We start from the raw sequence: 15,898 nt of genomic DNA, 5'->3' as shown, positions 1-15,898 counted from the left end.
CACTTGCATGCATGAAAGGGTTAACCTTCGTTTCGTCCCTCTCAGTTTTGTTCTCTTCATGCTTCCTGGAACCAGTGAAGAAGGAGAAATGTGGCTTGGCTCCCAACTCAGCAAATGCTGCTTGTGAATGAAGAATCTCTTTAAAATGAGATTTTATAGCCTGCATCTTTGCTAACCTAAACATTGCATGATCCTTTTTTGTAATCAATTCATTTTCATTTTTAAGTTATTGGAAACTTTTTCTTATTTATTTTACTGCCCATGGATGGAGACTTATTTGCTTTAACTTCTGGAAACGCTGTGAGTAAAACCTTCACTTATTTGCAAAGCTAAGTGCCTATAATTTATTCTAGCCTAAGTTTTTGTGGGGAACATTTGTTTAAAGGTGGATGAGGGTGGATGTAAATCTAACCACGTCTGAATGTGCTTCAAGTAATTGACATTGGGCTTAACTCTGCTACTGGAGAGTAGGATCTCTTTTCCAAACCTCTCCCCAAACCTCTTTGAACCTCACTACACAAGTACAGTTTTCACAAAACATTCCTGTTCCACATTCATACTTGGTGACCACCATCTCAACAAGCATCTACAAGATCACCACACACACATACAAAAATAAACTCAGGACTGATTGCAGGAGCACCCTCCCATACTCTGAATTTTGGGATTTTAATTCCAAAGTTTTGCATAGTGAGGATTACTGGCATTGTATGTATGTGAAAATGACAAAGGGGAGAGAGGGTGGGGAGGCTTCTTTTTCACTAGCACAAAAATGTAGTTGAATACTACCCAAAACTTACAACGCCAGAAAAGCAACCACCAAATGTATTGTGGCTTAGACCGCTTCTAGACAAGCCATTGTTATTCCACACTTTCCAGTGCACCTTCCTGTCACTTACTGCAAAAAGCCCACCAGCTAATTCTGGATGCAGGTTTGTTGTACAAGAGTGCCAAATCCATTTTTAATCTGCTGTTGTTCTATTGAATCTCACCTGCAAAAAAAGTGACAATCTACAAGTGACACTCGTCTTTTCTTTTTTTTTTTATAAGAATTTATTGACATTTTGCTTATAACCACATACAACCTTAACCACACCTACATTTATACACATACAAAACAAATACAATTACACATCTAATACAAAAATTGCCATGATTTTCCTTCTTAATTAGACATCTCAAAAAAAAAATTCTTTTTCCAATCTTGACAGTTGACTTCCCCTGCCTTTTCACCTTCGAGTTTATATCCATAATCTACTTTTTAACCTCTTCATTTAAAAAATTAAACTTAATTATATATAAAGAAAAACATTCATCTTAATCTTCATCTTAATCTTAATCGTCTTAATCTATAAACTTAAACCACTTAAATCGACTTTATTTACTACATCCTCATAAATCCTCACAGATCATCCTCATCAAATCTATCTCTTCTGTCCTTTGAACTGCTGCTAATAACATAAAAACTTGAAATATCTCTTTTCATGTTCCAACAGATAATAAAACAAACTATTGTTGACAGTGTTCACCCTCCCATTTCAAAGTACCATAACAGATTACTTTAGATTTTGCTTAATACTTCACCCCACACCCCCTGTCCATTCTTCTTCTCCTGATGGCATCAGCACTGAACTTCCATGCCGCTTCCCTCTCCAAACGTCCACAGATCCAGGCATAGTCCAAAGCTCTCCTTGCCACGAGCTCCGAGGTGTCCAACTCTCCCTCTCTCAGCTTCTCCGGTTCTTTGTAGCATTCCTTTTCTTCTTGTAAATACCTTGATTCTCTGTCCCTGGCCCCCGAGCTCACACCTCGGGACTGGATATAGCAAATCTTGACATCGCCTTGGGGCTGCCACCCCCAACAAGCGAATTTCTTCTCCGAAGTAGCTCATTCATTCTTCCCATCTTTCCATCCATCCTCTCAGCTCTTTGACAAGATTTTCTTCCAAAGTGTCAAAAGTTTTGTTAGCCTCCTCTGTGGGCAGTTGGTTCCATTTCAGACCCCCACACAAGACTTTGACTTTTCTGTAAATTAGTTCCACCTTCAAGGCAGTGAGCCTTTGTTCATCTGTTAGTCCAGAGTTCAATACCAGTTCAAGGACGAAACCCAGCATACTGGCAGAGGAGGAGGATGGGTATCATATTTCTTCTCCTGTCTCTTTGTTCGTCGCCATTTTCCTAAGCTGGAGCGCAAACACCGCAACTTTAAATAGAGATATTTTCCGCTAGTTAGCTTCCCAAGAAAAAAGTTTGCCAGTCTCATGTATCGATTTTAAATACTTTATAACCAGTTCTGTGGCAGCAATCCCTCAAATTGGTTAATTTCTTAGGCTCGAAGGGAGGGAGGCAGGCTGCCTTTCTCCTTCCCCCCGGATCGTTCCAAAAAACGATTTCTGCCAAGATTATTTACTCACGACCACCGGGTTCCTTTAGCTCCATTCTTCACAGGTAGAACATAGACGCTCACCGCGGGCTTTGCCGCCGCATTTGCATCCCGGTTGGGGCATATCCCCGTAAGCCCGGCTCCGTTGTCCCTTCACCCCCACTCCCCCTTTACAGGGGGGCAGGGGAAGGGTTCGGAGCCTCCGCGGGCACAGCCGGGGAGCCCAGGGTGCGGGACGCTCTTCCCGCACCCCAACCGGAGCCGCGCGCTGCGGTAGCGCGGCTCCTAACCCCCGGGATGGACAAGGCGCTTCGGACCCGAAGCAGCCTTCGACCACCCGGCGATGGCGTCGCCGCCGGAAGTCCGACACTCGTCTTTTTCAAGACAATCAATTAATCGATTGGTCTCTACGGTGCCACAAGACAAGGCACTTCTCTTGCATTTGCTGAAACAGATTGAACATGGCTACCTTGCTGGTATTGGTCACACCAGTAAAAGAGGCTTGAAACTAATCTGGGCCACCCTAGAATTGCATGTATGAAACAGTCTCAAAGTAGCTGTCTTAATAACAATGAAAAAAACCATCCCACTCAAGTCTCTTTCTAACCAGTGGATGATGGGATAGAGAAGTGATACTTACCTGACCTCCCTGCTGCAGAGTTGGTGCTGCTGGCAGGAACACCATATGGGCTCTGCTGATGTGCTTGCACAACACTGACCTCCCTGCTACCTCACCCATCCCAAACTTCCTTCCAGTAAGTAGCAGAAACTCCACAGCTAGGTCAGGCAAATCCTACCACCGCCACATCCATCATCTGCTAATGCTCATGACTGGCACTCTTTATGACTGCCCTTGATAGCTCTTTAATTCGGATGATTTTCGAAACCGATAGCTAATAGGAAGGGATAAGGTGACCACATGGGACAATATTTCACCCTGTTTTGACTCGCAGAGATAACATTGGGACGATAAGAGAAACCAAGTGAGCACCCTTGCATTTGGCTTAAGAACAAACGTTCAACTCAACATGAAACTGATGCGAATCACAGCACAAACATTTCAGAAGATAACGTGGTGTGTTCCTTCCAACACACATGGGAGTTATCAGGAATCTGGCAGCTTGTTTTAAGGTGTCGATATATAGTTGATATGCTATGTTCTACCTTTCCCCTTTTTTGCGGGAAATTCCCTTATTATAGCATTGGGAAACAGCAGGGAGGGTTGACGGCTATGTATATAGCAATGGGGAACAGCAGGGAGGGTTGACAGCTATGAGTTAGAGACCGGAAACGGCCTCAAGGAAATGTCCACACTGAAGCCAGTGAAGCCAGTTAGCTTGTTCTCACCCCGTCACCTCAAACAGCTAAACTCCTGAAACAAGACAAGTGCCTCAAACATATCTCCTAAATGACTTGGTTTTCCAAGAAGGCAACCTGAGCTCATTCCCCATGCTGTTAATGTTATATTATTACTATCATATTGCAGCTCAGAATCCAAATGCTTCAAGAAAAATGAACCTTAAAAGGGTTGCTTTAGAGAGTGTTTTATGCATCGCCTTGTTCTGGATGGCTATCTAGGGCAGCCCGTTTGCTGATTTTAGCTAACCTCAGGATCCAGCAATGGCTGAATGACTTCAACAGTATTTGTTTACTAGCTTGAAGAGTATCTGATCCCTGTGTAAAAACTGCGTGCAACTTCTCCTGTGTCATAGTATATAATTAGTGAATTTGTCACTTGGGTTTGCAGAACAGTTCTTAACTAGCAGTGTGCCTAATTTCATGATAAATGCTTGTGCTTCACGTGTCAAATTGATCCTATTGGTAAGTTGTTATTCCCGTCTTGTTTTAATTATGAAGATTAATGTCTATGAAATATGCATCTAACTTGCAGTATGCATTATTTCATTACTCTGCTTGAAATGTAAATTAGCTTTTTGGGGGTTTAAAATAGCCATACGAAATATGTAAGTAATGCCAACATCCTTAATATACTGTATTTTAGGAACAGGATTAGTAACTAGAGTCTTGGGGGTGAGAGAGTCTTTGACTGCCTCCCTAGTCTACATCACATATAATCCTGCAGAACAGCTGAGTAACTTAAATTGGCTTAATATGTCACTTGTTCATTTTGTCCTAGTCAAAACCTGGAAAGCAGGAACCCATATGGGACAATTTTGTGAACTTGCATTGGTTGTCAGTAGAATGATGAAGAATTTCAGCTCCCTGCCTTGCTTACCGAGCTCTGGGAGGTTCTTGCAAGATCTCAAGGTGAGAACCTCCTAGAGCCCAGTAAGTAAGGCAGAGAGCTTTTAAGTTTTTCTTGGGGGTGGGGGGAAAGACCCATTAAGTATGCTGGCACGGGTGGAAATATAGGCTGCTAGACCTTTAAAATATGCCCTTCTAAGTTCCTTTCAAAGTTCCCCTCTCCCCCCCCCAGCATAGAAACAGACCACATGGTTTACTTACAAGCGCTCTAAAGGTCAGATTAATGTGCTTTTCCATACAGCAGTCTGACATTTCCAACTCTGCTCTAGCCAAGGGTCTAGTCACCTTCCTGTATCTTCTATACTTTGTCCCTTCACCAGTACTCTACATGGTTCTGCTACAGTATTTTAAAGCTCTGTGGCCTGTGAAGGCTGTAGCTTCATCTTTCTAAATATGGTAACTGTAGTTGCCACTAATTGATCTTGCATCAAGTAAGACCTAGTGTACATCCTAATCAGCTTCATCAGCTTATCTTTACAATTAGAGTCTTGCAATATTTCTCTGCTCTCACCTACGGCCATCGTGCATTTCATCTTAATGAAGAAGGGTTGACATGTTGCTGAATAGCAGCTTGTGAGTAGCACCTCCCTTTTTAAAGGTTTCCCATGAGAAACTTGCATAATATATAATAAATCAGAAGGTTTTAATCCTCTGCAGCTGCTACAATAGACATGTTTACATATTTCTTTCCCTATTGAAAGCAGTCTTTATAATGCATTGCTTGATCAGGATTAGGAATGCAACGTGTATTCAGAACTCGGCGATTTTTTTTTTTATATATAAAAAATAGCACTCTGCACAAATAATGGAATTTTTCAGACGCTACTTGAAAAAGGTTGTGGCTTTGATTCAGCGGTTTCTTTACCATCTGCATTATTCAGGGTAAAATCAGTGCTCCGCTCAAACCTACTAACCATACTAAATGCAGCCACAAGCATGAGCTAAACCTTAATTCTTGCTTATGCAAGTAGCGCCATTTTTTTTCATGATTTAATACTATTTTTCATGATTGAAAATACCTATATTAGCAACTCAAGAGTATGCACTGTCAATGTACTAGATATGTGCCCTCAAAGAAAGCAGGAAGCTTAGCTGACAGCAGGTGGAGTTTGGCAGAGCAGCTACCATTAGCCCTAATGGACCAGACTCAATCGACAATGGGGCTGTTTGCCCTATCTCCAACATCTGCTACCCTTTGGGTGGTTGTTTGGGGGCCCTCTGGACTATAGGGCCCTGAACCTTGGCCCCCAAAGTCCAGCTCTAGCTGCACAACTAATGTACAATGTAACCCTGCCTGTTTCCATTCTAAATAGGCCCTAGTAAATCGCAGTGCACGTACTCTGTCAACTTATTTTAGGTGAAATAGCCCTGAGCAATGATATACACTAGTCTTCAATGACCCTTCAGGTATGTGTGGTACTGTTGTACCATTGCAGTACACAGCCTACTATAACATTTTGACGGTCTTAATATTTATATGGGTGACCAAGGTTTGTTGTTGTTCAGTCGTTCAGTCGTGTCCGACTCTTCGTGACCCCATGGACCAGAGCACGCCAGGCACGCCTATCCTTCACTGCCTCTCGCAGTTTGGCCAAACTCATGTTAGTAGCTTCGAGAACACTGTCCAACCATCTCATCCTCTGCCATCCCCTTCTCCTTATGCCCTCCATCTTTCCCAACATCAGGGTCTTTTCTATGGAGTCTTCTCTTCAGGATCTGTCCTTCTAGTGAGCACTCAGGGCTGATTTCTTTAAGAATGGATAGGTTTGATCTTCTTTCAGGCCATGGGACTCTCAAGAGTCTCCTCCAGCACCATAATTCAAAAGCATCATCAATTCTTTGGCGATCAGCCTTCTTTATGGTCCAGCTCTTACTTCCATACATTACTACTGGGAAAACCATAGCTTTAACTATACGGACCTTTGTCAGCAAGGTGATGTCTTTGCTTTTTAAGCTGCTGTCTAGGTTTGTCATTGCTTTTCTCCCAAGAAGCAGGCGTCTTCTTTTCTCCCAAGAAGCAGGCGCCTTCTAAGGTTTGCTGTGTGCCAATCTCCCTGCAGGTTAGCGCTGACCAAAAGACCACTCATGATTACATTGCATGGTTCAGATTCAGCCACAACCTTATTGGTTACAGTGCAAGAAGTTTGGCAAAGGCATTGGGTTACAACTGATGTCAACAGGCCCAGGGGTCAAACCAATGTTGAGGAGGCCCTATGACGTACATCAAATAGGTGCCACCTCCCGAGGATTGCCAACTCAAGAAGTGCTAGGCCCTACCCGTCCCCACACAACTGGACAGACAGAAGCACCACCTCCAGGATCCCCAGGGAGAGGACCTGAGTGAAGTCCTTGTTGGACCCGACCGGTCCGTCCCCCAAAGTGAGCCTGCCTCTGGCCCACCTGCTGCCATTGGCCAATCTTGCAGGTGGGCTACTTCAAATTATCCAGCTGGAGGAAAAGTGCTGTAATGTCTCCGTCCAGGCTGTTGCAGCTGCTACAAATGCCTCATAATGCTTTTCTCATGGATATTAGGCAGCCATCTTCACTGTACATATTGTTTTCGTCACGATGAGTCGACACGACTGAACAACAACACCCAGACATGCAAATTGACATATCAATATGTAACTTTGCTTTATAATGCCTTTTTTAAAACCACTGAGTTCATTTGTATTTTAAGGTCAGCTTGCTTTTTGACACCTGATTTCATCAGTATCATTAGTGTATATTTTATATGAACGGCTTAGAGGTTTTGATTATTAAGTGATATATAAACCCTGTTAAATAAATAAGAAAATAAAGGTTTGTATGGGATTGGCTGAAGACATTTGGTTGCCTGAAGCACAGCAGCAAATTGTTTCCCCCCAGCAGGTCAAAGTGCATCGTATACCAAGGCTGGTAAATTATTTTGGCAGTTGAGGCATGAAACCCCACAAGCACTTCTCTCTTTTTGGCAAAAAAAGTAATATTAAATTATATTAAACTAAAATTGCAGCTATATTTGCACAACAAAATCAAACTGTGACCTGAGGCAGTCCTTTGCCCTGCCTAATGGTAGGTCCATCAGTCATGCAGCTGGGTGAGTTAAATCATCTTTTAAAATAAAATAAAATAAAAATGCTCCTCCATCATTAAATACCTTCAGCAAAATGAATGGTGTCACTTTAATCTCTACCTATGAAAGGAAGCTAATCTCTTGCTCAACAAAAAAAAAATATGTATGTCCATTGCCTTGATATATTTAGTGTAACATATGCTCTGAAAGGATTTGATTATAATCCATGTTAAAAGAGGAGAGAGAACAAGAACAGAACCCACTGAGTAAAAAGCTTATAAACTGATTCCCTGAGCGCAAGCTGATGTCATCAAAATGTAAATGAACCAGCCAGTAATATATTTATAGCCTGAAAGTGATGTGGCTGATTGGAGATGCCTTATTTAATGCTGCTGGGGAAAGTAGAAATATGTTTATTTTTTTAAAAAAAAACAAAAACTTGCAAACAATTAATGTGCTGGCATGGAAATGAGCCCCTTTGGGTGTGTGTTCAAAAAAGTTGTGCGCGACAGATTAACAAAGCTTTTAAATGCCACAAAGCAGGAAAGCAGTGCATCTGTTTTCCTCATTATCCTGGACATAGCACTCTCAAAGGAAATCTAAGTCAAAAGCTGATATCTAAGATTTGTCCCAGCTACTAATGTAGGTCACACACATTTGGCATCCCATGCAGGTTTTCCAGCTGTCCGCTTTGGAATACAAAAGGGGGAGAATGATGGGGAAGAATGAGTTTTGGTTACAAAAGTTGCCAGAGAGTGCATATTGAGTTAGCGCTATGATTCTAATATCTGTGGCTTAAAATGTATATAAAAACTTTTCCTTGCCTTCACTGTTGCTTTTATATAACAGTGGAACAGTCCAATTAAAGCTGTGCATCTTGTCAATATTTCATCCATGGAAACTAATGCCATAATACATTTGTTAGTATTGGAAGTTCTGTGCTGCCAAGTGACCCAGACATTTTTAGGATAACTTTCTTTTAACGCCCATCATGATTAGAGATGCATTTTCTAAAGTCAGATCCCTGCCTGAACTTACCCCCCCCCCCATTCACTGTTAGTTTTTGGGTTCCCCTTTCCAGCCTATAAAAATTGATCTATTTTACCTGCCTGCTTGGAACCTGAAGTGATAATTACTGTGTAATTATGCCACTTGTGACAGCAGGCAAGTTGATTAGCTTGTAAATTAGGAGTTACTGATTAGCGTTGAAGAGGCTGGCTTAAGCTAGTACAGTAGTGAAGCTCAAGTGAAAAGACCAACCTTTTTAAACTGTGTGCAGAATAATTAAGAGTGGCACCACATCTAGCATTACCAACTTTTCAACCTGATCGTAATTGCTGGCTCCAATAGCAATTGCTGGATCTGAAGCAATTGGTAGGCGGTTATGTCTAACGCTATGTCATGGAAAGCTTCCCCAGTTGATATATGCCTATGCTGTCAGGAGGAAGGGGACAGGATAGTGGGGAGGTTGGCATGGGGAGGATGCATTGACAGGATCACCAGACTGGCCCTGTGCTGACCTCCCAGTGCCTTGCCCCTCTCACTCCCGGTAAGCAACAGTGACATTGGTGCTCACTGCCCCTCCTCACTGGACGCTCCTGAACTCACGACTTCAGGAAGGCTTTCTATTCTTGGCATTTAGCATCTAACCCAGGCATAGGCAAATTCGGCCCTCCGGATGTTTTGGGACTACAATTCCCATCATCCATGACCACGGTCCTGTTAGCTAGGGATGATGGGAGTTGTAGTCCCATAGAATCATAGAGTTGGAAGAGACCACAAGGGCCATCCAGTCCAACCCCTGCCAAGCAGGAAACACCATCAAAACATTCCTGACAGATGGCTGTCAAGCCTCTGCCTAAAGACCTCCAAAGAAGGAGACTCCACCACACTCCTTGGCAGCAAATTCCACTGTCGAACAGCTCTTACTGTCAGGAAGTTCTTCCTAATGTTTAGGTGGAATCTTCTTTCTTGTAGTTTGAATCCATTGCTCCGTGTCCGCTTCTCTGGAGCAGCAGAAAACAACCTTTCTCCCTCCTCTATATGACATCCTTTTATATATTTGAACTTGGCTATCATATTACCCCTTAACCTTCTCTTCTCCAGGCTAAACATACCCAGCTCCCTAAGCCGTTCCTCATAAGGCATTGTTTCCAGGCCTTTGACCATTTTGGTTGCCCTCCTCTGGACACGTTCCAGCTTGTCAGTATCCTTCTTGAACTGTGGTGCCCAGAACTGGACACAGTATTCCAGGTGAGGTCTGACCAGAGCGGAATACAGTGGTACTATTACTTCCCTTCATCTAGATGCTATACTCCCAAAACATCTGGAGGGCCAAGTTTGCCTATGCCTGATCCAACCTTTCTACCTGCCTGCTTAGAAGCTGAATAAAGCGATTGTTTCTTGTGTTGTGTCACTTGCAATGCATGGAAATGGATTGCCTTGCAATGTACTGATGAGTCTAAAATATCAAGGCTGGAAGATGCGAAGTATAACATGGAATACGCAGATAAACAATATATCGGTAGGCATCATGAAACCAAGTGAACTTAAACATTCAAATTAAATTACCTCTTAATTGAAGTCTGTCAGAGATGTGGCAAAGCAACATTGAAAGCATTCCTAACAACTGACTGAATTTTAAAACTGTCCAAGTGACCATGTGACCGAGAGCCATGTGATCCACAAGGGCTCTTGTTCAGTTAAGAACAAGTTAGAGAACCTTGTGTCTGTTAAATACAGTGATTTAATTCACTGAAATGGTAAATGCTTGTAGGTATTACCATGTACTTAAATTCGATTGGTTGGTAACTGAATGCTAGAGAGTTCTCTAGTAGTTCTCATGCGATTGGCTAATGTTGGTCACATGGGACATAACTAGTGAAGGAGAGACTCCATTTTATGAAATAATAATAATAATAATAATAATAATAATAATAATACTCCACCCATAATAATACCCCAACCTCAGAAAGTGGTTTAGATAATATTATTAAAACAATAAGCATCATTTTTTTAAAAGTTACAATAAAATGGAAAGGAAAGCTTATTTATTTAGAAGCAGCTGTTACCGCTTCTTCTCATTCCTCTCAGGGCAAGATGGTTTGCAGAAGCCCTTATAGCAGTGTTGCCATATTGGATTTTAAATGCATTTAAAAAACCCAAAAACTCGCCCTACTTGCCATATGTCCGGCTTTTATCGGAATTTTGCCGATTCGGCGAAATCCCGCCCCAATGCCCTTTTGCTGACCAATTCCTGGACAATGGTTTCCTGTGATGGCAGACAGATGGTGGCAATCCCCAAAGCTTCTCTTCCATCTCTTCAGTAAATGCTGAAGACTTCTTGGCATCTCCAGACAGGGCTGGGAAAGACTCTTTTATTCTTGTTGAAACCTTGGCCAGCCATTGTTGCCAGCGTTGTGTAGATCGGTAGTCAATGTGATGCCCTCCAGATGTATTATAAGCCAGGTTCATATGTTCAGCTGAGAAAGACTTTCTAGGCCAAAGGGGGTGGGGGTGGGACTAGTTTGCATATGCTGGCCCATTCTAACTCTGTTAATTTCTCACCTGATTACAATCACATATCCACTATATGGTTTCTACACTGGGGATGCTTTAGGGCAGGGGTGCTGTCAGGAAACCCCCCTCCCCGCAGCTGGTAGGGTCGCAGGAGCGGCTGCAGTATAGAGAACAACCTCCGCTATTTACCAATTCGTTCTCCCCCTCCTCCACCGGAAGCGACCATTCCTCCAGTGGGGAGGGGGAGTTAGAGACAGGAAGGCGGTGCAGGGGCTCTGAAAGGATTGCAGAGCCCAAACGCCATGGGGAAAGCGGGGAACGGGGTCAGTTCCCACGCTCCGAGGTCGCAGGCAGGAAGGACGTGGTAGGGGGAGGGGGGGTTCAGAATCCCGCGCCTCTTTTGCTGGACAAAGAACCAGAAGGGGTCATTCCTGGACTCTGCGGAGGGATGAGATGGACGTTTGAACTTTTGCTCCACTGTATATAGTTTGCACAATAAAGAACTTAGTTTTTTAGAAGTTCTGCGTTTGGCGTTTCACTCATGAGCAACCACTGAACGTCCTTACATCTGCCCAAACTTTTTGTACAATTTTACCCCAAAGTTGTTGGGCTTTTTTTAAAGGATTTAACTTGTTGAGCTTCCTTCAGGATTTGACCACAATAAATAAACTGCCACAGGGGCGGATAAAAATGGCCGGGGGGGGGGCCGAATTAGGCCCCCAAAACAGACTTTGGACATGCCTGCTTTATGGGTTGGGCTAAGACAGGGATGTGGTCTTCCAGATGTTGTTGATTTCCAACCCCCATCTTCCCCAGCCAATGTGACCAGTGGGCAAGGATTATGGAAGTTGGAGTCCAATCACAACTGAAGGACCACAGGCTCCTCGTCTTTGAGCAAGGAAAGCAAGTATTATTATTATTATTATTATTATTATTATTATTATTATTATTATTTCAATTTATATACTGCCCTTTATCGAAGATCTCAGGGCGATGTACAACAATAGACATATTAGTCCTCTTCCTGTGTGGGTGCCATCGCTGCCGCAGCTCCAAATGGGCAAGTTTATGAAGGGAAAGTCGTCCTTGTCCTTGCTGGGCGTTACTCCGGACGCAAAGCTGTTATTGTTAAGAATATTGATGACGGCACCTCTGACCGCCCCTACAGCCACGTTCTGGTGGCTGGCATCGATCGCTACCCACGCAAAGTGACAGCAAGCATGGGCAAGAAGAAGATTGCCAAGCGTTCCAAGATCAAGTCCTTGGTGAAGGTCTACAATTACAACCACTTGATGCCTACCAGGTACTCCGTTGATATTCCCCTACACAAGACCGTTGTCAACAAGGATGTCTTTAGGGACCCTGCGCTGAAACGTAAAGCACGGCGGGAGGCCAAAGCGAAATTTGAGGAGAGATACAAGACAGGCAAGAACAAGTGGTTTTTTTCCAGAAGCTCAGATTCTGAGTGGCATGCATTTGCACCAATAAATATTTTTGAAAAGCCAAACAAATTAAAATTAAAAAATAGACACATTACAAAACACCAATGATAGAAACATAATAAAAACATAGCAGAAACTAGCATGCTGACAATCAGCCTAATAGTAAAACAATTATAATAACAACAACAACAGTTCTCCTCTACTAATGGATTTACTAATGGATCTATTAATCAGAATGCTTTTCATATTTGTTTTCATATTTGTTTAAACCTAGACGCATTACATTTCTGGACTGGAATTAAGATACTTCCCACTCATAAAAGGCAACTAGTAGTTCAGGTAAGTATTCTTACAGCATCAAAACTTGTTCCTCTGCTCTTTCTTTTACCTGTTCCACTTGATTCCATCCCTTGGTTTTATGTCAAACAAATTCTTAAAGTAATGCAATGCATGGGATATGTTTTCTCTGGCTTTTGCTCCTTAATTTTCCTGTTGACCTTGGCTAAGAATATATCCAGACATTCTAGCCTTTTATTTGGACCTGTTGTGAGAAGCTCCTTTCGGCATGTCTGAAATGGTCTTCCTCAAACCAGACAGAACTCACTAGCTAGCAGAACTTGGGGTTGTTGGGTTTTTTAAAATGTTTATTTCGGTTTTCAATACAATCATAAATCCAAGATCATCTGTCACTGTGATTACCAAGAACTGAACATGAGTTGTGGGCAGAGTATAATCAACTTGGATCAGAGAAGAGCTTGGTTTGAAGTATGAAGATCTCCAGTTGGCCTTCAGAAATGTATTTGTAAAATCAACCTCTCAGTAACCTAGTTTACACATAATGCTAAGCCGTGGTTTATTAAACTAGGGTCTGTTAAATCACATCTTAGTTATGTATGAATCCTATTGAAGAGCTTAACTATGGTTTGTTCAAGGCAAAGTTTGCTTCTGTCTTATGAACCTTGGTTTGTCTTAACTATGACTTTGTGTTACATGTAAAGCCAGTACTCTTCCTTAACCATACCGGTAGTTTGTTTGATCATCCCACCCCATGAAATTACAAAGGTACAACACAAGAGCAGTTAGAAGACAAAAAAAAAAAAAAACCATTTGAGAAATTAAGCTGCGGGTTTCTTTTTAATGGTTGATAGGAAAACTCATGGCTTGTTAAACAAACCATGGCTTAGCGCTTTGTGCGAATGAGCCCAGTATTGTGAAGATAAAATGTCACCGTTGTCCCCACAAGCTCCTTGGAGGAAGGGTGAGATTACCAATATGAAAAGTGCTGATTTTCTCAATTTTGTTAAAAAGCCCAGAGAACACCATTTATACCAAATCAGCAAAGTTGTTCCATAGAAAGTAAGATGACTTACCCTTATCTCATTCCTGTCCTCTGTGCTCTGGACTGCCTTTAGCGGGTTTGCTTAGAGATAACAACTTGACAGATGTTAAATGCTAGAGTAAAAATCAATGACCATTCCAAACAAATTGCAAGCACATCAAATGGTCTGCTGTCAGCTTTAGGGGTCAGCTCCATGTCAAGAAGGCCTGCACAAGTCAATTCTACAAACCTTGCATGTAAACACCACTTTCAATGCAGGGTCACAGAACTCATTTCGACATAAAGACCCTGCCGTTTGTTCCAGTGGCTGTGTACTGGAAAAACATAATTGCGTGGTCAGGGAGGGAAATAAAACAGCACATTCAGTGAATGACCTTGTATTATTATGTACAAAATCTTTAAGCAGCGTGGCAATGACATTTCCCCCCCCCCCCGTCTTATTTCCAGATTCTGCAGAGACATCAGCAATGAGTTTCACTGCGTTACTGACTTCAAAGGCAGAGGGATGGGGTCTAGGCTGGTTGTGTAGGCCAGGGGTAGAGAATGTGGAATAATAATAATAATAAAGGGGGGGAAAGCCCCTTCTGCCCCTATAGTTGACGCCCCTGGATACTGTTGTCTCTATTCTTATCTAAAAGCTGTTTCCATGTTCCAGGAATAAGCCCTTTGGGGACAATAGTGGCCGGAGGAATTGTGTTTGGTGCTCGGCGAACCTCTCTTTGCAGTCCTCAGCATTATTCCTGACATTTATCTGTACCGTAGTAGATGATCATTCTGGTTCTGCAGCTCTACTCCCAATCGCAGCCACTGAGAGAACGATCCCTGGGGCATGTCAAAGAAGGGATGTCCTGTAACTTACAACTTCCCTCACAACTTCCTGAGCAATCAGGGGGGTCCACATCAGTTTTTGTTTGTTTGTTTTGATTAGTGAACAAAAATAAAGGTCCAAGAATAAGCCCTCCAGGGACAAGAGATGGCTGGGAGAACTGAGTGCTGTATTCTTGCCAAAGGACAGGCTGTTGTCTGTTTGGTAGTGTGCTGGCCCAGGAACTATTAAATATTCAGGAACAGTCAGAAGCCCAATATAACTTCGTTTATTCAACAGCTCACTTCCATATTAAAACAAGAACACACTCTGAAAGCCCAACAAGAAGAACTACCAGTTGGCAGTTGACAGTTGACAGAGCTTGCCATTAGAACTTTCATCCACCTACGCTCTGCGATTGGTTAGAATCATAACGTGTTAAACCCAATACATAACACTCCTCCCCCCAACTTCCTAACAAAAGGAACAAACATAGTCATCAAAGTGTGCTGGCCTTTTCCGCTCCCGCTGGGACCGTCGTGGTTCCTGTGCCCGAATGGGTGACCCAGGAGGTTCCTCCGGTACCTGCGGTCTAAGTGGGGAGGCCAGCTCTGAAGGGGTAATGGCCAATGGCACCATTGAGGACTCCGGCCTGAAGTCACCTTGCTGGGGTAACTCGGTCACCGGCAACCCATCTGGTTCCCACCCTGGCCTGGGCACATATTCTCCCAAAGTACCCATTTCTCTGTACTCTGGTTCCGCTTGAAGTTCCCTGTTTGGAGGTGTCCTGGTTCTGATCTGGTCAAGGTGTCTCTTCCAAACCAGACCCCCTCCAGCCCTACCTCGTAGGAGACCGGACCTGTACAGCGGGCAATGGTACCTGGGACCCAACCCTGTCCGGGCCCATAGTTCCGGACGTACACAGTGTCCCAGGGAAGAACCCTCTAGGAGCCCCCGCACCACAGTCGATGGCCGTTGCTCAAGAGCCCGGTCGGGGTGCATACGATCAAGGAGGGTAGTGAGCCTCCTTCCCATAAGCAACTCCGCTGGGCTCCGGCCGGTCACTGCGCTTGGAGTGGTGTGTTGGGCCA

At 43.2% G+C, this 15,898-nt stretch overlaps 1 protein-coding gene across 1 annotated transcript; it reads left to right on the top strand.

The window, feature by feature from the left end:
* The first annotated feature begins 2,725 nt into the window (after nt 1-2,725).
* LOC117048046 lies at nt 2,726-12,771 on the top strand. Its single transcript, XM_033151425.1, has 3 exons — nt 2,726-2,858; nt 4,520-4,650; nt 12,238-12,771. The coding sequence occupies exons 1-3, from the start codon at nt 2,726-2,728 to the stop codon at nt 12,769-12,771; spliced, it is 798 nt and encodes a 265-aa protein (XP_033007316.1).
* Nucleotides 12,772-15,898: the final 3,127 nt, after the last annotated feature.

Source organism: Lacerta agilis, chromosome 1 (genome assembly GCF_009819535.1).
Source record: "Lacerta agilis isolate rLacAgi1 chromosome 1, rLacAgi1.pri, whole genome shotgun sequence".
Lineage (NCBI taxonomy): Eukaryota > Metazoa > Chordata > Lepidosauria > Squamata > Lacertidae > Lacerta > Lacerta agilis.
The sequence above is the reverse complement of the archived record's forward strand: the minus strand, read 5'-3'. Positions and strand labels throughout refer to the sequence as shown.

Coding starts and splice junctions, on each gene's coding strand:
- LOC117048046 (XM_033151425.1), top strand. CDS start 2,726: ATGGCGTCGCCGCCGGAAGTCCGACACTCGTCTTTTTCAAGACAATCA. Junction 2,859..4,519: donor TGAACATGGCTACCTTGCTG/GTATTGGTCACA, acceptor ATTTTGTCCTAG/TCAAAACCTGGAAAGCAGGA. Junction 4,651..12,237: donor GGTTCTTGCAAGATCTCAAG/GTGAGAACCTCC, acceptor TAGACATATTAG/TCCTCTTCCTGTGTGGGTGC.